The sequence below is a fragment of the Geotrypetes seraphini genome, chromosome 1 (assembly GCF_902459505.1).
Source record: "Geotrypetes seraphini chromosome 1, aGeoSer1.1, whole genome shotgun sequence".
Taxonomy (NCBI): Eukaryota; Metazoa; Chordata; class Amphibia; order Gymnophiona; family Dermophiidae; genus Geotrypetes; species Geotrypetes seraphini.
Genome location: NC_047084.1, coordinates 21,595,569 through 21,618,195, shown reverse-complemented (window position 1 = coordinate 21,618,195; position 22,627 = coordinate 21,595,569). Strand labels below are relative to the sequence as shown.

Here is a 22,627-nt window from a genome sequence, read left to right as displayed (position 1 = left end):
GCAACTTCTTGTTGCAATTTGTCTAAGTTCACATCTTCTTCTTTTACCCATCCTTATTACCAAGAATATCGTACTACTACACTCACCTTAATGTCATATTGGGAAATCCCTCTAACCACATTCTTCTAACAGCTTCCAGAAAAACAGATTTTTAAAATTTATTTATTTAAAAATTTATATACCACATAAAAACTATGTGGTTTACAAAATTACATGCATACATATTAAAAATGCTAAATATGTTTCAACAATACAAACACAATAAAATATTAAACGGTCACTTCTTCATGACTACATCCATAATAATTTGACTATTCAGCAGTATTTTACCTAGCTCTTCCCAAAAGAGTTTTTCAAATATCACGCCAAGGTACACTTGTATTTATTTATATTCTGTCAAAAATATGAGGTGGATCACAATCAAACATACCCTTTAGCAACAGTGTTTGCATTTCTCTAATACTTGACTTAAATAAATAAATACCCACCCCCTTTTTTATAAAACTGTAGCACGTTTCTTTTTAAGTGTTGGCCATTGTGATAACAGCTCCCACACTTAGAATTCATATGAGTGTCGGAACTGTTACCACTGCGGCCGGCACTAAAAAGTACAATTATTTACCATAACAGGTGTTTTATCCAAGGACAGCAGGCAGATATTCTCACATGTGGGTGACATCATCCACGGAACCCCGGTACAGACAGCTTTAAAAATGCATGGCCACTTTAAGAACTTGAGAAAGTTTTCAAACTGCCCACACTGCGCATGCGTGAGTGCCTTTCCATCCGACGTAGGCTCACGGTACCTCAGTTCCATAAGCGAGCTAAGAAGCCAATTAGGGGAGATGGGTGGGTTGTGAGAATATCTGCCTACTGGATAACACCTGCCATGGTAAGTAACTGTGCTTTATCCCAGGACAAACAGGCAGCATATTCTCACATGTAGGACACTCCTTACTTACTAGAATGTGATGGAGGGAGTGTTGGCCATTAAGAAAATAAATTTTGCAATACTGTTTGGCTGAAGTGACCATGCTATCTAGAAAAAGATTCCAGTCAGTAGTGAGATGTGAATGTATGAACTGAGGACCAAGTAGCAGCTTTAAAGATCTCATCAATAGGAGTGGAACATAAAAAAGCAACTGAAGCTGCCATAGCTCAGACTTTGTGGGTTGTGACACGACTCCCCAGTTGCAGACCAACCTGAGTATAATAGAAGGCGACACAAGGCGCCAACCATGTAGAAATAGTTCTCTTGAATACAGGACGTCCCAACTTGTTAGGATCAAAGGAGACAAAAAGCTGAGTTGTTCTATGTGGCTGAGCTCTCTATAAGTAATAAGCCAAGACTCATTTGCAGTCCAGTGTATGAAGAGCTGTTTCTCCAGGATGAGAATGAGGCTTAGGAAAGAACACTGGTAGCACAATACACTTCTCCCTCCATATTCGCAGTTTCAGCATTCGTGATTTCGATTATTCACGGTTTTTAGCTTGCTGGTTCCTCCCCCAAAATTACATCAGTTTGCATAGAGAAATCGCTGATTCCAAGCATTTATAGAGAAAATTGTAGATTCCCAGCACTTTGTTCACCGTTTTTTGCCTCTCCTTCAGAAACAGGCCAGGTCTCCCACCGTGTTATTCACGGTTTCACCATATTCACAATGGTTTTTAATAGAAAACAGCAAATAACATATAAAAAAGTTATTTGTGGTTTTTCAGTATTTGCGGTACTGTTAATCCCCTATCACAGCGAATATGGAGGGAGAAGTGTAGATTGATTGAGATGAAATTCATTGACTACTTTTGAGAGGAACCTTGGATAGGTGTGAAGCACAACTTTGTCATGATGAAACATTGTGAACGGTGGATCCGCCACCAGTGCTTTAAGTTCACTTACTCTTTGAGCAGATGTAAGAGAAATAAGAAAAAACACTTTCCAAGTGAGATATTTAAGATGGGCCAAAGACATTGGTTCAAAAGGAGGCTTTATAAGTCTAGAGAGAACAACACTGAGATCCCAAACTACTGGAGGTGGTTTGACATGAAAAGTCTTTTCAAGAGGATGAGCAGTTAGAGGTTTACCATCAATTGGGCTGTAAAAAGCATTGATAGCACTGAGATGAATACTAATCGAAGTGGATTTAGCATCATGATGATGAAGAGTATACCAAGTGGAAAATCGTGTCCATTTCTGCACGCCTAACTTTATGCATGACTTAGGCGCCCTTTATAGAATTGGGGCCTAAATGCCTAGGGTTAGGATTCAAATGCTTTCTCTTTCTTGAAATCAGATAGCCCTTTGGGGAGGATTAAAATGCTGAGATGAAGAAGTAAAGTGTAAAAAAACCCTGAGATTAATAACAGCAGAAAAATTCTTCAGAAAGAGTATATAAATAATTCCTCCAATGAAACTCTTCTGCAATTTTCCAGTAACCTTGCCTGTCAGGCTCCTTCCTCTCCAGCTTGCTATTAGATTCTAATTCTTATTCTCCTTACATAATTTAAATGCTTTAATCTGAAAAATATATTATTAGTCTCATATGTTAATGCTAAAAGGTCAGTCAGCATTGTTTATGTCTAGTAGTGCTTACAGAAATAAGTAGTAGTAGTAGCAGCCTAGCATTATTCAAACAATGTAAACTTACACAATTCATGTTAGGCTTTGGTATTATCATACCTTGTACGCCTCACTTTCCTCTGGTAGGTCATCCAGCTCCCGATCCACTTGGGCAAGAATATTATGGATCTCTTCCAGATCTGCTTGTAATTTCTTGTATTCTTGCAGCCCACTGTCAAACTCATGCTTATACTCTTGCCTTTGCTGGTCTGAAGTAATGTGTGGATATTCTCTGAAAGAAAAAATAAAGTATCAAAATACAGAGTCAATCCAACTGCGTTATAACTAAAGACTTATACATAGCTACCAGTCTGGCACAGAAGTACTTAAAAGCAAAAACAAGCATAAAACAAGCTACTTTGGTACAGAGATGACAAGATGCCTTCAAGTTTTTCAGGCAACATGACCAGGAAAATTTCAGTAACCCAAACAGGATCAACTAGAGGGGTAAAAAGAAGCTCCAGTCAGGGAGGACCACATAGGGCCTTGCACTTAACTGAGTCAGCTGACCAAAAGGTAAAACTTTTCCCTTTCCATCACCTCCCTCCCTCCCCTTGGCACCGATGCTCTGTACTCTTCTCACTATACTCAGCAATTTAAAAATTATTTTTAAATAAATCCCTTATACTTCCACAGGGCCCCACAATTAAAAGCCTTGGCTACACTAAATAAGTTTAGTTAATTAAAAAATTTATATTCCACTCTTTCATTTACCAGAATTTAGCCAATCACAAAATCCTACAATGATGCCATGATTCCTATTTGCCTTGCATCCAATCTGCCAAGACACTCTCTTTGCCAGGCCTTACTTTGTACACCCTCTTGTAGAAAGCTCTATCACAGATTTCTCTTTTGCTTCTCTGTAATCAGAGGATAAAATGGATGCACCAATACAGCATGATACAGCTTCAAGTCAAGATTCACTTTTAACTAGACAAAGTCCCTCAATTTTGTTTCCCCAACAGAGTTGTGTATTTAAAACAGAATAAGAAAGAAACCAGCTTCTCTTAGACTATTTTAAGATCCCTGGTGTAGAATGATTTGTATAAATCTAAGGGCTCCTTTTACAAAGCTGTGGTAAAAAGCTGTCTTAGCATGCCTTTACATGAGTCATTCCCATGTGCTAGGGCTATATTTGCTTCATAAAAAAAGAAGAAAAACAAAACCCTAATTTGGAAATCACTAACAATGCACATCAAATTCCCCCATCTCTTCAAGAGGACTAAATTCTAGCCTGGTAATGACATCATTGTTTGTCACACAGGAATGGAAACCCAATACAGGTAATCCATCAACAATGACATCAGCTGTGCAACTATTCCTGGTATTAGGTGTGCAGCATAGCTCACCCCTTAGTCCCTGCATACAAGAGATATCTCAGCTTGGAAGACTGGATATAAACAGGGCTAAGTGAATGATAACTAAGCCGTCAGGCCATTTAAAAAAAAAAACAACAACAAACAACTGTATCATGTAATTAAGCCATCTTAAATTTAAGGCTACTAAAAAGGAAGTTCAAAAACAGAAGAGAAATTGATGTTCTGACGTGTCATTGTATCACGAAGAATCGTTTATTCAGAGATTTTTCGATGCACTCTACTGGAATACGTTCCAGTCACCCAATGGAGAGGCAATATAAAGAAATGCATCAACAAGAGCAAAGATGGATTTTCTTTCTTGACACTATCTGGCCGAAAGGTTTAAATCGAAAGCTTCAATGGTGTGCTTTTTATTATTTGGAAGTTGATTGGACAATGCAGAGTGGAGAATTGTGAGATGATATCATCTCAAGTTTAATAAAAATTTGTAAACCGCCTATCAGTCTTCTAAGCGGTTTGTATATAATAAAATAGGGTAACATACAGGACCTCCTGGAACGATAGGATTAAGGTAAAGAATTACATTATAAAATAGGAAAGAGAGCCATATAGGGGAAATACAAAAGGAAAGGAAGGGAGATCCCAACTGATAACTAGAAATTAAACTGACCAGAAGAGATTGGGTTGGTGCCTACATATTCCCGCTGAGCATTTTGTAGCCATTAATCTGTAGCTGTGCACTAAGGGCTCTTTTTACAAAGCCGCGCTAGGGCATTAACGCGTGGAATAGCACACGCTAATATGCCGCACATGCTAACCGCTACCGCCTCCTTTGGAGCAGGCAGTAGATTTCCAGCTAGGACGCTATAGCGCGCACTAATCCGGTGCATGCATTAAAACCGCTAGCGCAGCTTTGTAAAAGGAGCCCTAAGTTTTGAGTTTTCTTGAGAATTTTCCCTGAAGCAGACACATTTTTGGCACAAGGTCCTTGTCATAAGATAGAATATGGATTATATATTTGTCAAGGGACTTGGTAATATCACTGAAGATTGCTGAGTCAGCGTTGGACCCCTTTGAGTTAAGTGTAAATTGAAGATTGATATTTATGCCCTGTGCACAGTGGTGGGCTGTGTCCCATATAGAGATCATGTTATTTTCTTAGTGGAGTTTTTTACACCTAGGATATGATAACAGGCAGCTAGTGAGCATTTCGCAAATGCTGCTTTAATGAGTTTTTGAGGCTTTTTCTCCACTTGATTTTTTGATGGGTAAACTGGATAGTGCCATTGAATGTATGAATGAATGCTATATGAATATAGCAAAGTACCTCATGAAAGACTTCTGAGGAATTAGAATGTCATGGGAAAGGGGTTAACATCTTATTATGTTTTAAGAGCTAGTTAAAAGATAGAAAACAGACTGTAGAGTTAAATGGTCAATATTCTCAATGAAGAAGGGTAAATAGTGGGGTTTCCCAGGGGTCTGTGCTTGATCCGCTGCTTTTTAACATATATATCAATGATCTAGAGAAGTCCATAAGCTATTATTAAAAGATGCATTACTTATTCCTAAGATAAGCAGCCTAAAATCTGTTTTTTCTCCCTGGGATCTTGCCAGGTACTTTTGATCTGGGTTGGCCACCATTGGAAACAGGATACTGGGCTTGATGGACCTTTGGTCTGTCCCAGTATGGCAACTCTTTTGTTATGTTCTTAATTGAACACATATTTTGGTTATTAGTTTGTAGTAGGAATAGGAATCATGTAGAATATACCATTTTAATGCTATTTGTTTCCATTTTGGCTTTGTTTTTTGGAAAATGTGGACACCTCCTCGAGATACTCAAGGCCCTACGCTACTATCCTCCATTAACTTTTAAGTGTTGATGAGTTCAGAAGTACAGACAATTACAATTTGCAAAGAATATCTTCCTGCATCCATGCAACCTCTTTCTATAGACTGAGATTACTTATGAGTTATATAATCTGTGTTGTATCAGACGCAGAACAGTTCACAGCATTACTCTTTACTGGGTAAATAAATAAACTGGAGAAAAAATTTGCACAGCTTTATCCTAAGGGAATTCTGCAGAGCAGTATAATACTCTTGCACATAATATAACAACTAGAGAATGGCACGGTGACTTTTACCTGCAGCTAGTCACGGGTAACCTGCAGGAACAGGACGATAAAAAGATTGGTAGCTGCAGGTACGTGGACAAGGCCATTCACCGCCCCATGGAGTGGTGAATGGCCTTGTTCTTACAGTAAAGTATCTGTCACGCGTTGCCTCCCTTCCCACCACTCCCGGTCAGCAGCCTTCTTCACGATCACGCAGTCAAGCATTGATCACCCTCCCTCCACTCTTCTGATAGCTGCAGTCTGGTCATCTCTTCCTCTCATCGGACCATTTCCCTCCCTTCCCCTCACCTTCACGGGCACTTTTCAGAATCAAAGTTCTCTCTGAAAGGCCCGGACACCATAGCCATCTCACAGGATGCATGTGACTACTCCAAAACCTATCCTCTGATGTGAGCTGCCCAGGTGGAAACAGGAAGTTGCATCAGAGGAGAAGTTTCAGAGTAGTCGCGCGCGACCTGTAAGAAGTCTATGGCGTCTGGGCCGCTCGGAGAGAAAACCTCGATTCTGAAAAGCATCCGTGAAGGTTAAGGGAAAGGAGGGAGATACCCCGATGAAGGGAAGAGGTCTAGTGGCCCTGAAAGGGATGGGAGAGAGGAACAGATGCTGAAGGGAAATGGGGAGGAGAGAGGAGGGAGCAGACGTTGCATGGAAGTGGGGAAGAGATGCTCGAAAGAAGTGGAGAGGAGAGAAGATGCCAAGGGAAGTGGAGAGAGAGGGAGGAGCAGGTGATGGATGAAAGCGGGATGGGGAGAGAGGGGAACAGACTGAAGGGAAGTAGAGAAAGGGGGAGGGGAGAGAGGAACAGACGCTGAAGGGAAATGGGGAGGAGAGAGGGGGTGCAGATGCTGCATGGAAGTGGAGAGGAGGGAGAGGGGAGCAGTCATTGGAAGGAAGTGGAGAGGAGAGAGAGGGGAGAAGGTACTGAAGGGAAGTGGAGAGAGAGGGAGGAACAGACACAGGATAGAAGTGGGGAGGGGAGATAGGGGAACAGATGCTGAAGGGAAGTGGGGAAGAGAGAGAGTGAGGGGAGAACATACTGGATTGAAGGAGGGGATAAAGAAAAAGGGGCACATGCTGGATTGGGGGAAGAGGATAGAGTTAGTGAGATACTGGAAGAGGTGAGGGAAAGAGGTGGCAAGTTGTAGGTAGACACAATGAAAGGGAAATTGAGGACTGGAAAATAAGAAAGTAGATAAGAGGTAGAACACAAATTGAGAAGGAAGAGCAGAAAAGAAAAGGAAGGGAAAGGGAGAGGAGAGAGAGATACCAGAGCATCAGGGGAGGGGAGGAGACAGATACCAGATCTGAAGAGAAGAAAGGAGGAGAGAGATGTTAAAAACTACCTGTGGGAGGGAGTGAGAGAGGGAAGGGAAGAAGACAGAGATGCCAGACTATGGGGGGAGCGGAAGGAAGAAGATGGGTGCCAGACCAATGAGAGGGGGAGCGAGTAAGGGATGGAAGGGAGGGGCAGACAGTTTCTGGTAGAGACTTGGAATTGAGTAGATGCCTGCAGGGGTGATTCCTGCTTCACCTAATGGTATGAGACCTCAGACTTAGGTCAAGTAAGACATGAACCATCTTTGCTGCCTGAAGCATTCTGGATGTGTTTACACGAACTGTGTGTGTACAGTCAAGGACATTTACCATCTCTGAATGTCCATGCCTATGTGAACGTGGAAAAGTGTTACTTTCTCATCTCTGGTTATGAACTGCGCTTTGTGATCTTATCATCTTTGGCCTACCGAGGCCTTTGCAAAAGAAGAACACCATTCCCTGCAGATATGGATTGATTGGTCTTTAAGGGTCACATGACACAGGCTACGGATCGCAGTGCTTTTCTGAGTAAGACAATTTTGGGGATTGAGGGAGCTCAGACCTACAATTGTAAATTCCTTAATACTGCACCATTTTTACAATAAGAACTGATAAGAAGAATTTCTCTTGTGTGACCTTGCTCTTGGCTGAGAGTAAAAAAAGCAGAACTGTTCTTTTGGCCATAACTGAACTTTCTCTTGTTAGCATCACAAGAAGGACTGGCAATCATATACTTTGGCTGTACCAGAGAAAAACTACCTTGTGCTGACAGGACGAAGAATCTACAACCACAAGGCTCACTGTACGCTCGTAGCTTGAACAAGATTACTCCTCCATCTGGATCTACGGCTGTGGCTACATCTAAGGGTGAGGCAGGAATGATCTTTTTAAGTTTTGCTGGGTTAAGATAGAATCTTGTTTTGTATGGATCAGGTGTTAAGCTATCATAGGTTTTTCTGCTATACTTATCAGGAATCAGTATTGTAAGGAATTATATATTGTGTGATAATTAGTCATATTTACTAATTACTTAGTGATTACTTATGTACTAGTTGTATACTGACATATATATACACACACACAGAGAGATGTTGTGAATCATTATTAGTTTTGTTATTTGTTGCTGGCCATGTGAATATATTTTTTTATCTTTATAATAAATCAGTTTCAGATATCTTGGCTTCCGTTTTACTCTTGTAAGAAGGCATTAAGCTGAACCTGGTATGCAGTAGGTGTAATTCCCCTAGACACGAGATGTTTACCTAATTGTTTAATTGCACCATAAATACTCCTACATGCCATATGGAAGAGGCAGAGAGAAGGCAGACAGTGGATGGAAGGAAGAGGATGACGAGAAGATGAGGAAAGCAGAAACCAGACAACAAAGGTAGAAAAAAATTTCTATTTCTTTTCTTTTCTGCTTAGGATAAAGTAGTATTGTAGCTGTGTTGATAAATGTTTATAAACAAAGCCTTTCCAGCTGAAGTTATCTTCCTCTAGTTCGGCAGCCAGAGCTCTGATTTATAAAATGACAATTGTACATCCCCGCCACCCCCATAAGATCATCAGGAGGGATGCCCAGTTCCTCCTGTCGAAACCCCCCCTTCGAAAGGCCTGACCCCCACTCAGACCCCACAATACCTTTTTTTAAGTTGGCCGACCGGAGGGATGATTCGTCCCTCCAGCCAGCAGGCCTGCCTCCACTGAATGGCGGGCCTGCCCCTTCCCTAAAGCCCTGATTGGCCCAGGCGCTTAAGGCCCCTCCCTTAGAAGGGGCCTTAGACGCCTGGACTAACTAGAATTTTAGGCCTCTCTCCTAGTGCATTTTGGGATGGTCTGGGAGTGGCTTAAGTTTCCAATTGGTCAGATCCCTTAGGCCCAGATCTCCCATAGGAGTAGCCTAAGGGATCTGGCCAATCAGAATCTTAGATCACTCCCAGCACATCCCAGAATGCACTGGGAGAAAGACGTAAGATTCTGGTTGGCCCTTGTGCCTAAGGCCTCTACTATGGGAGGGGCCTTAAGCGCCTGGGCCTTAGGCCCCTCCCTGGTGTATCCCACGATGCATCGAGAAGAGGCAGACCCATTCAGTGGAGGTGGGCCTGCCAACCAGAAAAAGCATCCCTCCAGCTGGCTAACTTAAAAAAAGATAATGTGGAGTCCTGGTGGGCTTGGGGAGGGAGGTTGGGGACATGCACTCTTCCTGCTGTGGACATTTGGGGGTGGGGGGGGAGTTTCAGGGGTTCCAGCAGGAGGGACTAGGCATCCCTTCTGCTGGTAGTCTTCACGGGGAGGGGGGGGCAGGGAGGAAACAAGCTCCCTGCCACAGCCACTAAACTGATCGCTGTAGGGAGATTCCCTTGCCGTGATCAGCTCAGCGGCAACTTGATTCTCTAACCAGCACCTGCGACATAGACACCGGTTAGAGAATTGTGGCGTTAGGTGGACCTATGCATCTGTCCGTGAGGACAGACGCAATTCTATATAGGACACCCATGTGCAATTCTCAAAAGCCGCTTAGGCGGCTTCTGAGACCAGGCGTCCTATACACAATCCGGGCCTAAGAGCCTGAACTCCTTTGAGAATAGCACAGGAATTTGGGAACTGTTATATTCTGATCACCTCAAGGTACAGGAAGGAAAAAGCTGCTCTGGGGGTGGTGCCTACAGTGCAGGTCTGAAGGTAACCAGGAGAGAGGATATGGAATCAGGTGGTTCTGGTTGACAGTTGGTTGAGAAGAGTGAGGGTGAGAGAGACTAGGGGAGGGTAAAGTTGGAGAATGAAAAACCAATATAGCAATACTAGAAAAAGTTTTTTTTAAAAAGCAACCAAGATGATAAAGGGCATGTAATTCCTCTTGTATAAGGAAAGACTAAAAAGGTTAGAGCTTTTCAGCTTGGAAAAGAGATGACTAAGGGGAGATATGATTAAAGTCTACAAAATCCTGAGTGGTGTAGAATGGGTACAAGTGGATTGATTTTTTACTGCATCAAGATTTACAAAGACTAGGGGGACACTCAAAGTTACACTTTTAAAACCAATAGGAGGAAATATTTTTTCACTCAGAGAATAGTTAAGCTCTGGAACGCACTGCCAGAGGATGTTTTAAGAGCAATTAATGTAACTGGTTTTAAAAAAGGTTTGGACAAATTCCTGGAGGAAAAGTCCATAGTCTGCTGTTGAGACAGACATTGGATGGTAGCATGGAATGCTGCTACTATTTGGGTTTTTGCCAGGTACGTGTGACTTGGATTGGCCTCTGCGAAGACAGGATACTGGGCTAGATGGACCATTAGTTTGACCCAGTAAGGCTATTCTTACGTTCTTATGTAATATGTGGAGAGTAATAGCACAAATCTTGTAGCTGAGCTGGAAGATGGAGAACAAGAGTTCTATTACTTTATCATAAAGGCTTCGGGTTTGGGGGAATTTTAATTTGGCAATTTGCAAAGCCCAAGACACCTGCCAACATGCAATAATCAAGTCCTGGCAGGTGCAAGAAGTCAGCAGTGCCTGCATCTTGGAGCTCTCCTTGGACTCTGTGGTCTGTTGAAGGAAAAGGCACTGAAAATCAGAAGTCTTGCACTATTAAAAATGTACTCCTGGGGCAATTCTGCACCAAATGCTTCCTCGTGTAGCATTTATGAGTGAGTGATAAGTGAGTGAGTGAGACACTGCCTTGGGTGAATCTCTTCATAAACGCAGTTACCAAACTCCAATAAAAAATATTCAAAGATGGCCATCTACAAAACTAAAATATTGTGCACAAAATTCCATCAGGAATTAATAAATATTTTGAAAGAAAATGACATAAGAATGGCCTTACTTGGTCAGACCAATGGTCCAACTAGCTCAGTAGCCCATCCTCACGGTAACCAATCCAGGTCACTAGTACCTGACAAAAACCCAAAGAGTAGCCACATTCCATGCTACCAATCCAGGGCAAGCAGTGGCTTCCCCAGGTCAACTTCTTACTCCTCGTTCCCCCCTCATCATACACTTCTCACTACATATTGTCACGAAAGTGGAAACAAGATGCCCTTTGTGTAAGAAAATGCTGCTACCTTTCCCAGTCATCATCATCCAGTTCCTCACAGGATTCCCCTCCTGTAGTATAATCTGTGTCAAAAGCAGTGTCTGTTCTCCTTGGCCTTCCTGCTCTTTTCTTTTGCTGAGATTTCTTAGGCGTTGCATCAGAGCTGCTGCTATAAACATTGGAAGGCTTGTGGAACTCATTTTTCAAGGGATAAACCACTTCTGGATCACTAACGGAACAAAATGTGAATCATTAAAAAATGAAATCTCATTGACTGTTAATCAACTCCTCACCATAAGAAATTCTAAAACAGAAAACCAATAGTACCAACCTGCCAGAACAAGTATAAGCATCAGGTTATACCGGTTAAGCCTGTTCAAACCTCTTGGCCACCTCCCCTCCCACCAACTCAGCAAAATCCTTGGCACGTTTTTTGATGATATTCAAGGACTGTGGCACAAGAATGCTTGCATACCATCTCCAGTAAACTCATATGGCCCTGCAGCAGAATACTCTCACTGGGCAGGTTCCATTCCAGAATGAGCTCAGGATTCTTATGGAAAGTTCTGGGAAGTCTTGTGCTTCTGGTTCTAAATATCCTCTACCTATTACCTTCTGATGGGTGTGAACAGATAGTCACCAATCTAATCTAATCTAAGGCTTGGTTTTATATACCGAGACATCAATCCAAAAAAGCTCGACTCGGTTTACAATAGTTAATTTAAATAAAGACCATGAGGAATGAGATTAAGGGCTCCTTTTATCAAGGCGCGCTACGGGGGTTAGCGCATCGGACATTTCATCACGCGCTAACCCCCGCGGCAAGCCAAAAAACTAATGCCTCGTCAATGGTATTCCACGTGTTAAACCCCTACCGCACCTTAATAAAAGGAGCCCTAAGTTTCGGGAGATTAATTTTCAAAGTGTTTAGCAAATAAAATGGTTTTTAAAGATTTGCAAAAAAGTTGAAGTGAACCAGAACTCCTTAAAAGGAGTGGGAGATCATTCCAAAGTTAAGAAAGGTTAAAATTCAAAGACTGAGTGAAAATCTTGACTCCTTTTATCCCTTTCTTGGAAGGAAGAAATAATTTAAATTGTTGATAAGTCTCCAACAGCATCCTTTCTTTAAGCACATTGGTTTTTAAACCAGTCATTTACAGAGGATTTATTAATTTCTGGAACTTTTATTTTGTAAGAATGACTTAGGGGGATATTCTATAAAGGGTAACAAAACTTAGGCACCAGTAGGCGTCCTATTGGTGCGTATGTTAATTGAGAAATGCTGTTTAAAATGGAAAAAAAACTGTAAAAATAAAGCACTTACCAGCACCTAAATAAAAGGGGCCAAAATTGCACCTACATAGGTACTTTACGGAGCTTAGCACCACTATGGACATGGCTAACATCTATGTAGGTACGATTCACAGCATAGATAAGCTTCAGAAATGTAGGCCCAGAAAACCTTGGCCTACATTTCCGGTGCCTTTCACGGAGGTACAATTCTGATAGGACAGCATCACATGATTGACAAGCGACTGGCGGCTGGTTTTTAGGCAGCTGCCAACATCAGCACCCTATAGAGAATCTGGGCCTTAGTGCTTACACAGCTCTGTAAAAGGGTCCTTAACACATGCTCACCACAGCAAAAAAAAAAAATCAAGAACCATGAGCACACAGGCATCCAGTGGTAACTGTGCCATGTGCGCACACTACCTACACACTAATTTTTTTTGTTGTTGGTGCAGGGGTTGTGTCTGGAGGGCAGAGTGTGGCGTGCTCTATACTAATTAGTTAACGTAGTTACATTGCTATTCACTAACAATTAGTGCACTAGTCCCAAGTGTCTACAAAATTGGTGGCAGTAGGGGCTCACACACTAATGTGAATATTAGCACATGGTCCTTATTGAAAAAAATTCAGAAAGTCCACCATTTTACCCCAATGGTAAAAATGGCCTTAGCACTCAGGAATGACCCACATAAAGGCATGCTAAGGCCACCTTTTACTGCTGTTTGGTAAAAGGGCCCTCTAAGAAACCCATGAGTACTGTTTTATTCCTTCAAAATGCAGGTTTTCCCGTGTTTCTTAAACTTAAAACTCTGCACAAATTAAAAAGGTAGCCAGGGTATCCATAACTCGGAGAGGAAAAAGTCTAATTAAGAACAGCATTAGGCTCCCTTAAGACATGTCTACCCAGCAAACTGCTCATAATCAGAGCTGTACAGCAGAGGGCCAGAGGTGAAACACAAACATCTGACTGCAGACAAGAAAGACCTCAGGTTTTCATGACATCCAAAAGGATTATGTATGAGATTAACCACATTCTCATTCATTACCCTACACTGTTGGCTGACTGGTATCAAACATTACGCTTCAGTATTTATGGAGATATTGCCAACCCAGGAAAATCCTCACCATTCCTAAGCTCTGATCTGGTTTTAACACTTTCCTAACGAAAATACCTACACAACTTTTTTTTGGGGGGGCATACTAAATCAAAATATAATATAATTGCCCTTGAATAGTTAATTAAAACTTCAGAAAACAGCTCTTACTCAAAATACACTAAGATTTTGGTGCAGATTTCCACCAAGAGTACAGTAATAAGAGTACTATAAACCATGGCTCCTGATTTTTGGTGATTTTATGTTGTCAAGGAGTACAAGGTACCGTAATCTCTGAGCTGCAGGCACTGCTGATTTCCTATAACTGCCAATACTTGTGACCATGGCTGTTGCTACAAATGTCAACAAACAAAATAAGTCTAGCTACCTGCAGCTTCTCCCCAAAATCCAAATCCATTACCATAAAGCAATAGACCTCTGTCTCCCTGACCAACCCTCTCCACTTTTCCAATTTCTCCCTTTAGCTCTTCCCCAGCTCACCCCCAGTACACACACTCCACCCAGTTCATTCTACACCTCCCCCAACATCCCCTCTCTCTTTGTCTCCACCAGTCCATCCCCTTTCAGCTTTCTCCGACCTTACCTCATACACACACTCCTTTACCACTTTGGGTCTGTCTTTCCCAGCAGACTGTTCCCTAGCTTGTCTCCCTCAATCCTTTCTCTCATCCAGAAGCAGTGAAACTCCTTTTCGGTTTAGTTGGCTCTTCCTCCTATGTTGGGCAAAATATTAATAGGGACATGGTCCCAGAGGCCCACCTCATTTTGCTGCTTATGCCCTCACCCACCTCTCCCAGCCGTCAGCCTCCACCATCCAAATGCCATTTCTTCTCTTGCTCACCTGCAGACCTGCACTATACGTATGTACTGTCCTCAGAACAGGTTTCTTTTTTCCGCACTCTGGCGGGTCTTCAGAGTGCCTATCACTCAAAGCTCATAATCCTATGCTGTTTTCAAAGTCTTATAACAGCAGTTTAGAAGTGAAACAGCTTTGGCAACAATACCTCCTTGTGCCAGCCTTTGGGACATGGCTTTTTACCTTACCAGCTCTAAAAAATTCTGCACAGGGCCAGTCCTTTGCAAAATTCCACCAGTAGTAGTATCCATTCCTGGCCAATTCCTCACTTAGGCCCAGATTCTCAAAAAATCAATTCAATAGACCAAATTGAATCGAAAATTTTCCCCTGAATCAGGCAGCTCTAGTGCACAGTTATAGAACTGCCCCTAACTTGCTTTTTCAAAATATAAGCTAAAAGCAAGAGTAACAAATGGGCATACAAGTTTATTTGCCTGATTATGTGGACTCACAATCTAAGCCAATGGTATGGGCCTCAAAGTGACAGACTGAGTCGGGAACTGGTTGAGTGGAAAGCAACAGAGGGTATGGAGATCACTCTGAGGAAAGGGATGTTACCAGTGGTATTCCCCAAGTTTTGGTTCTTGGGCCTGTTCTTTTTAACATTTTTGTAAGCAATATTGCTTAAAGGATGTCAGGTAAGAGTTGCCTCTTTGCAGATGATACCAAAATCTGCAATAGGATAGACACCCCTGATGGTATGAATATGAGGAAGGACTTATCAAAGCTTGAAGACTGATCTGAAATTTGGCAGCTAAGATTTACGGCCTCTTTTACAAAGCCGTGCTAGCGGCTGCACTGTGCTAACGGCCCCGAAGCCCATAGAGATTTAAAGAGGCCGTTAATGTTAAGAAATACAGTCCTCCTTTTTTATTTATTTTTTATTGCACAAGGCACTATGGACTCCACTTCGTTTATATAGAATTGATGCATCCAAGGGATAGCTCTGTTGGTCATGTAAAGATGCAATTGGTACATTGGGGCAAATGCTATTCAAATGTCCATATGTTGCCTCTTATTGGGATAAGATATGGACAACAAATTCACAGATTTGATATGTAATGTAATATAACTGCTCTCATCCAATGTTACCAAGTCTATACTCATTCTGTAACTATGTCTTACCCTAAATGTCATGTACCCTCCTGGAAATGTCCAGCTTCTTCTTATGTAATCCGCTTTGAACCGCAAGGTACAAGCGGAATAGAAATCACTAATGTAATGTAATGTAATGTAATAACAGAGCCATTGTCTTATCTGATTATATTAGGAGGTATTGGGCTACAGTCTTTCTTAAATACCAATAAGACACAATTGTTAAAGATCTTACTAATGTTAACACTTAAAACTATTTTTATTAACTGGAAAGATTTTTCTAAATTAAAATATAATACATTATGTTATGTCTATATAGTAAGTATGAGAAATTATATGCAATTAAATTGGAAATTTAGGAATGTATGGGAATGTTTATTGAAAATTGATGATAAATGTTTTATGCTTAGTTTAGATTTATATGTTGTATGTTATATGACACCCTATGACTTTTTTCTGTTTTATACTTTTCTGTTTGTATCATTTTAAATTTTAAAATTTCAATAAATTATTTAATGGGAAAAAAAAGAAAAGAAATGTAAGGTCATGCATTTGGGCTGCAAAAACCCAAGGAATCAGTACAGTTTAGAGCAGTGGTCTCAAACTCGCAGCCCGCCAGGTAGTATTTTGAGGCCCTCGGTATGTTTATCATAATCACAAAAGTAAAATAAAACTGTCTTTAGCTATAAATTACAATATTATTATTAAGACCTAGCCAAAAGGAAAGATTTATAAACTATAAAGAGTTCTACCTCATGCAAAATTGTCATTTCTTTAATAAAACATTAACTATTTTTTTTCTGCAGCCCTCCAAGTACCTACAAATCTAAAATGTGGCCCTGCAAAGGGTTTGAGTTTGAGACCACTGGTTTAGAGGGTGAAGAACTTTTGTGCACAAGAGAGGAGTGGAACTTGGGTGTGATAGTATGTGATGATCTTAAAGTGGCCAAACAGGTTGAAAAGCAACGGTGAAAGCTAGAAGGATGTTTGGGCAATGGAGTAGTAAGAGAGGTTGGTACCTGGGGCAGTGTTGCCACGCATTGTTGTGCTGTGCTGTGCACACCTCTACTCTTCTCTCCCGCTTGAGCACCTCCCCCCCCCACCCACCTCTTGAAATGTGCGCCAGTGCAAGCAGCATCTTCCACTTTCTGCTCGCACTGGCCTCAGCTCCCTTCTGACATCACGTCCTAGTCCCTTGGCCCTGCGCAGCAATATATTTTCCTAATAAAGCCAAGAGAAGTGACACAATAAATAAGTGAGCGCAGCTAGTTTGAATGCAACTCCTTAGCTAGGGAAGTTACGGAACATTAAGCCTATGCTTGCTGAACTGCGGCAAGATTACAAACTGCACTACTAAGCCCAGAGTTGTATAACAAGTTTTACAGCCACTTTCTGCTGTTGGGATGTAACTTGGCTGCAGACAAGAATCTTGTAAGAGAGGGTTCAGAGGAACTCAGTCTTTGTAGAATTTTCTCTGGGGGTTCAGGATTTGTTAACAATTCACCAGCAATGCCGTTCCCTTTTTCCCCAGCCAGCTTCTCAGTCCTCTGGACCCCAAACAGCCAACAACTGTTCCACCATTAAGTGCAAAATGTATCCATTACAGCTGGCAGTGTTACTCATGTGGGAGGGCCTGAATCAGTCTCCTCTCCCCCTTGCACTTCCTGGTTCAGAGTTCAATCTCTACTTACAGTCATTCTCTTTCAGGAAAATGAAACCTTATACTCTGGTAAGCCAGCACCACATTGTTTACATAAACAAGATGAAAATGATGGGCACCTCTTATAGTGAGGTCCCCTTCACACCCCTTTTACGCACAAAGAGCACCAATGCATGATGAAATTAACTCTTTCCTGATATTTTCTTTTCTTGAGTCCTGCTAATTTTTCAGCAGGAGCCACTTTGGATCCAAATGAGCCAAAGGAGATCTGCCAAGTAATTTCCCACCCAGAGATGCAATACTGCTGACAAGCATGTGTCAGCGACATCCATCCTCACTAGCCTACATCTCTCTCAAAAGCATACCTATACCAAGCCTTACACCACAACTCTCTTCCAAACCTTCCCCATCCTGTACCACCAGTCTCTCTACCTCAAATTCCTTGTCTGACTCAGTTACTGTCAATCTCAAACCTGTAATAAAACCAAAAGTATGTATTGATACATCTATTAGAAGAAAAAAAAAACCCCACGGTACCAGAATAAAAATCTTCAGATAACATGCAATGCAGCTGACAAAAAAGAGTAGTAAAATAGTCAATACTTGCAAACATTTCAGCTCCAATTAATGAACTGCAAAGTACATCATCAACAATCAAAATTCCAAATTTTGTCTTTTACAGTTGTGCTCCAAAGGAACAGAATAAGAGAACCAAAGGTCAGAGTCAAGGTAAAAACTACCTGCAGACCCCTACCAGAAAACCCATGTATAATACAAACACGAGGGGCTGCTGAAAAGTTCTCAGCCCAACCAACAAAGTTGTGGCAGTCTCCACTATAAGGAACGAAAAAAAGTGGAAAATCACTAGACTAACACCCTCTTTTACAAAACTGCAAAAGTAGTTTTTAGTGCCACCGGCACTTTGCCCCTCTGCTCCTTCCCTGCCACATGTGCGTCTTTTCTTCTCTTCCTTCTTTTTAACTCTTCACCGATGCAAGCAGCATCTCCATCCTGCTAACCATGCTGGCCTTGGTTTTACCTCCGACGTCACTTCCTTGATTGTAAGTGTACATTTTGTACAGTAAAGTAGTGCTGCTGTAAATGTCAGTCCATTTGGATAGCTAGAAATAACATACAGTCAGACAGTCTTCAGTAGGTATAGACTCTGTAAACATCACTCCCTGTTCCCTTAGTCCTTTGATTTCGAAGCTCATTACAGTTTTGAAAACTAGGTCCAACAAATACCACCTACAGCTTACTTGTACATTCCTGAAATCATCCCCAACTCATTCCACACCAAAAACAACTTTTGAAAGAAGAATACAGCTTTCAAAAGTTCCTCAGCAAATACTGTAGGTCTATTTCCAAAAAGCTGAATTGTGACACTCATACACATTAACTGGGAACAACATGCATTTGCCAATAATGCGGCTTTTTAATGAAATGCACATTCAACATGAGATTTGAAGCATGCAAATGATTGCAAAGCAGCTCATTATGCAAAATGAACAATACATACATCTGCTGCCAGCGTCGGCTGGCCCCTTTAAAAAGGACAGTAGACCCAACTCAGGGGCCACTATCTTTGCACAATATTCTCAACTGAACCCACAGTCCTATGTTTTTGTTTTAGATTCACTAATTTGTGGGATTGAATCCTAAGAGTAGTTTATGTATTGTAAACGAGAACACTGTGCTAGTTTACTTTGGTTTAGTAAATGGTGGGCCGATGCTCGGAACTCTTGCCCTATAGGGAATAGTAAAATTACTGCCCCAATGTCCTATGCCAATGGTATGCGAGCTGAAAAGTGATGGGGAGGAACGTACCTACGCCTCCATAAACAGAAGAATGGTGGCCATTTTGGAGGTGTGCTTAGGCGCCTCCATTTTTTAAAAACTGGTTTTAAATGATGCGGTCAATTACCGTGCCATTTATCACCAATTAGAAAAACTGAGTTAAGCGCTGTTACTAGAATCAGGGCCAAAGTAACTAACCTAGGCATTAAACAATACAAATTAGGGTAATACAATATTTTTCCTGTAGGGCTTGAACTGTTCTCTTATCTCACAGCTGGAGGCTTTAAGACAGGGTGTCCAACCTGCGGCCCAGTGAAGTATTTTGTGCGGCCCCAGTCGAAGGCGATGCTGTGTTTACCGTCTTGCCGGCTCCCTCCTATGTCTTGCTGCAGCGTTTGTGTGGCCCCAGAAATGTTTTTTTCGGTCAATGCGGCCCAGGGAAGCCAAAAGGTTGGACACCCCTGCTTTAAGACGAACAAAATCTTCTAGTGTGATCACAAGCAGTAGTCACCAGGAACTCACTGCTGGAATAGAGGCAAAAGGTATTTCTAAGGAGGGGAGAGAACTTTCAGTTGTGATACCATATATCCTAACAGCACAGCAACGTAATAGAAACCAGGACCAAAATTATATTAGCAGATAGTGGGTTTGCCCATAAAATTTTCCCAACAGCTAATTTGATGAAGGCACAGTTAAAAAGAAATTTATGATACAGGGTCAAAAGTTTGGACATTGGAGTGCGAGATCCTTCCTAGACTGTGCTTTGATATTAATGCTATTTCGGTTAAATCAGAAGTTCACTTCCTCTCACTGTTTACAATATCACTATTGTTCCTAGGCATACGTGACACTGACATTATTTAACCTGTAACCCAAACTATAACAGTGCAATAAAACTAACCTGGCCATCAGAACTCAAAAACCTTAAATGCTAGCTTCTACTGCTGCGATACACTAAGACGGGAGAGATTACTTACGGAGAGTTCCTGTAAGAAGCATCCGGATAAGCTCCGACTCCATTTGTTCTGCTGTAATCAGCCACAGAACCATTGACTCTGTCCGTGTATTCAGCAAGTGGCGGGAATTGCTCTGGATCTACAGACACATTTTTCACCTACAAAGAATATAAAATGAAAAACGTCTTTCAATATACCCAAAGCAAAATCACACTGAGCACTGCAGAAGACCAGGTGCAATATAGAACAGCCTTCTATAAAAATCCACAAATGCTTTTTAATCACAAGCAAAAATTAAAAAAAAAAAAAAAAACAACCAAAAAACTGCTCTAATGTGGTTCAACAAAATTACAACTATCATATATAGGCAGGAAACAAGATGGATTGCAACATCATTTTAATGGAGTGTGTACAAGTCAAATATGTTGGTCATTCTAGTCAAGAAGGTTGTGCAACCTAAGCAGCTAAGGACTCAAAGGGCTGGATGAACGCGGGCAGAGATGGGCAACATGGCTATATATGAGAATTATTGTAGGAAACTTCTTGGCCCTTAAGAAGGGGCTCACGAACAGATCGGAGAAGGTTAACATGCCGCTCTGCTGGGCCACGGAACGTCCTCACCTGGAATACTGCGTCCAGCACTGGTCGCCGTACATGAAGAAGGTACTACTCGAAAGGGTCCAGAGAAGAGCAACTAAAATGGTTAAGGGGCTGGAGGAGTTGCCGTACAGTGAGAGATTAGAGAAACTGGGCCTCTTCTCCCTTGAAAAGAGGAGACTGAGGAGGGACATGATAGAAACAATCAAAATACTGAAGGGAATAGACTTAGCAGATAAAGACAGATTGTTCACCCTCTCCAAGGTAGGGAGAACGAGAGGGCACTCTCTTAAGGTGAAAGGGGATAGATTCCGTACAAACATAAGGAAGTTCTTCTTCACCCAGAGAGTGGTAGAGAACTGGAATGCTCTTCCGGAATCTGTTATAGGGGAAAACACCTTCCAGGGATTCAAGACAAGGTTGGACATGTTCCTGCTGAACCAGAACGAACACAGGGAGGGCTAGTCTCAGTTAGGGCACTGGTCTTTGACCTGGGGGCCGCCGTGTGAGCGGACTGCTGGGCGCAATGGACCACAGGTCTGACCCAGCAGCGGCAAATTCTTATGTTCTTATGTTCCTTCTTTTACTAAGCTGGAATAAGCACTAACATGTGCTTGACGCAGCATAAAAGGTCTTATCGCAGGACACCCTGAGGTATCCCACAGTAAGTTCCAATAGTGCACGCACAAACCATACACTAAAAATATTTAATTTTTCTGCGAGGGGACGTCTGGAGGAGAGTGGGCTTTTCTGCACTATCCAGTGCATCTACATTGCTACACAAGATTAGCACATGAGCCCTTATCACCTACAAAATGCAAATTTTTGGTTACTGGCAATGCCCTAATTGCTCAGACTCAAAATAGTGGAAAAGTCCAAGAAAGACTGCTGAGCACAAGATATCAAATGCAATTTTTTATTTCTTCAATACATCATATGTCGACTCGACATGTGCATGTTTCGGCCATAGGCCTGCATCAGGAGATTGCATTCAATGTTCATTAAAAAATGCATTCAATATTCACTAAAATTTCATGAACCACGCTGTACACAACGCCACCACTTGCAAAACTGCATCCGGCGTATTTTCCGAATCATGCGCATGTCGAGTCGACATATGATGTATTGAAGAAATAAAGAATTGCGTTTGATATCTTGTGCTCATCAGTCTTTCTTGGACTTTTCCACTATTTTGAGTCAGAGTGGTGTTTTTGTGGATTTTGACTCTCCTGTGTTTTTTAATGCCCTAATTGCAACATTAGTGCATTGCCATTAATTTAAAAAAAAAAAAAAAAAAAAATCTGCTTTTTCTGGCTGTGGTAAAAATATCCTTAACATGCAGGAAAAATCTGCATATGGGTATGCTGAGGCCACTTTCTACTATAGCTTAGTAAAAGTATTTGTCGCTTATCTGCTGCAAAACCTCTGGTCCCAATCTATAGGATGTGAAATTTGAAGAACTTGTCTGCCAGCGCTTTCCATTTCATCATGTGTATTTTCAATGAACGTCTATGAAACATTCATAGCATGGCCCAGAGTTCAGGTGCCCAAAGCCCACAATCAATCTGATAGAAGAGGGAACAACATGCAATATAATAAAGTTTGCAGATGATACAAAACTATGTCGGGCGGTTGGCTCTCAAAGGGACTGCGAGGACCTCCAGAAAGATCTGAACCAGCTGGAAGCGTGGGCGACAAAGTGGCAGATGAACTTTAACATAAACAAATGCAAGATGATGCATCTAGGAAGGAAAAACAAAGAACACGAGTATAAGATGTTGGGGGTGACATTAGCAAAATGCGAACAAGAAAGGGATTTGGGGGTACTGATTGA

General features: G+C 41.6%; 1 protein-coding gene across 2 annotated transcripts in view; it reads right to left on the bottom strand.

The window, feature by feature from the left end:
- The window catches only part of OCLN (occludin), a 64,816-nt gene that overhangs the window by 4,687 nt on the left and 37,502 nt on the right, over positions 1–22,627 (bottom strand). For both annotated transcript variants that reach the window (XM_033928472.1, XM_033928381.1), the window contains exons 5-7: positions 20,218–20,354; positions 11,456–11,656; positions 2,678–2,849 (exon numbers count right to left, since the gene is read on the bottom strand). In XM_033928472.1, coding sequence (XP_033784363.1) covers positions 2,678–2,849; positions 11,456–11,656; positions 20,218–20,354 — 510 coding nt within the window. The remainder of the gene's footprint in view (positions 1–2,677; positions 2,850–11,455; positions 11,657–20,217; positions 20,355–22,627) is intronic.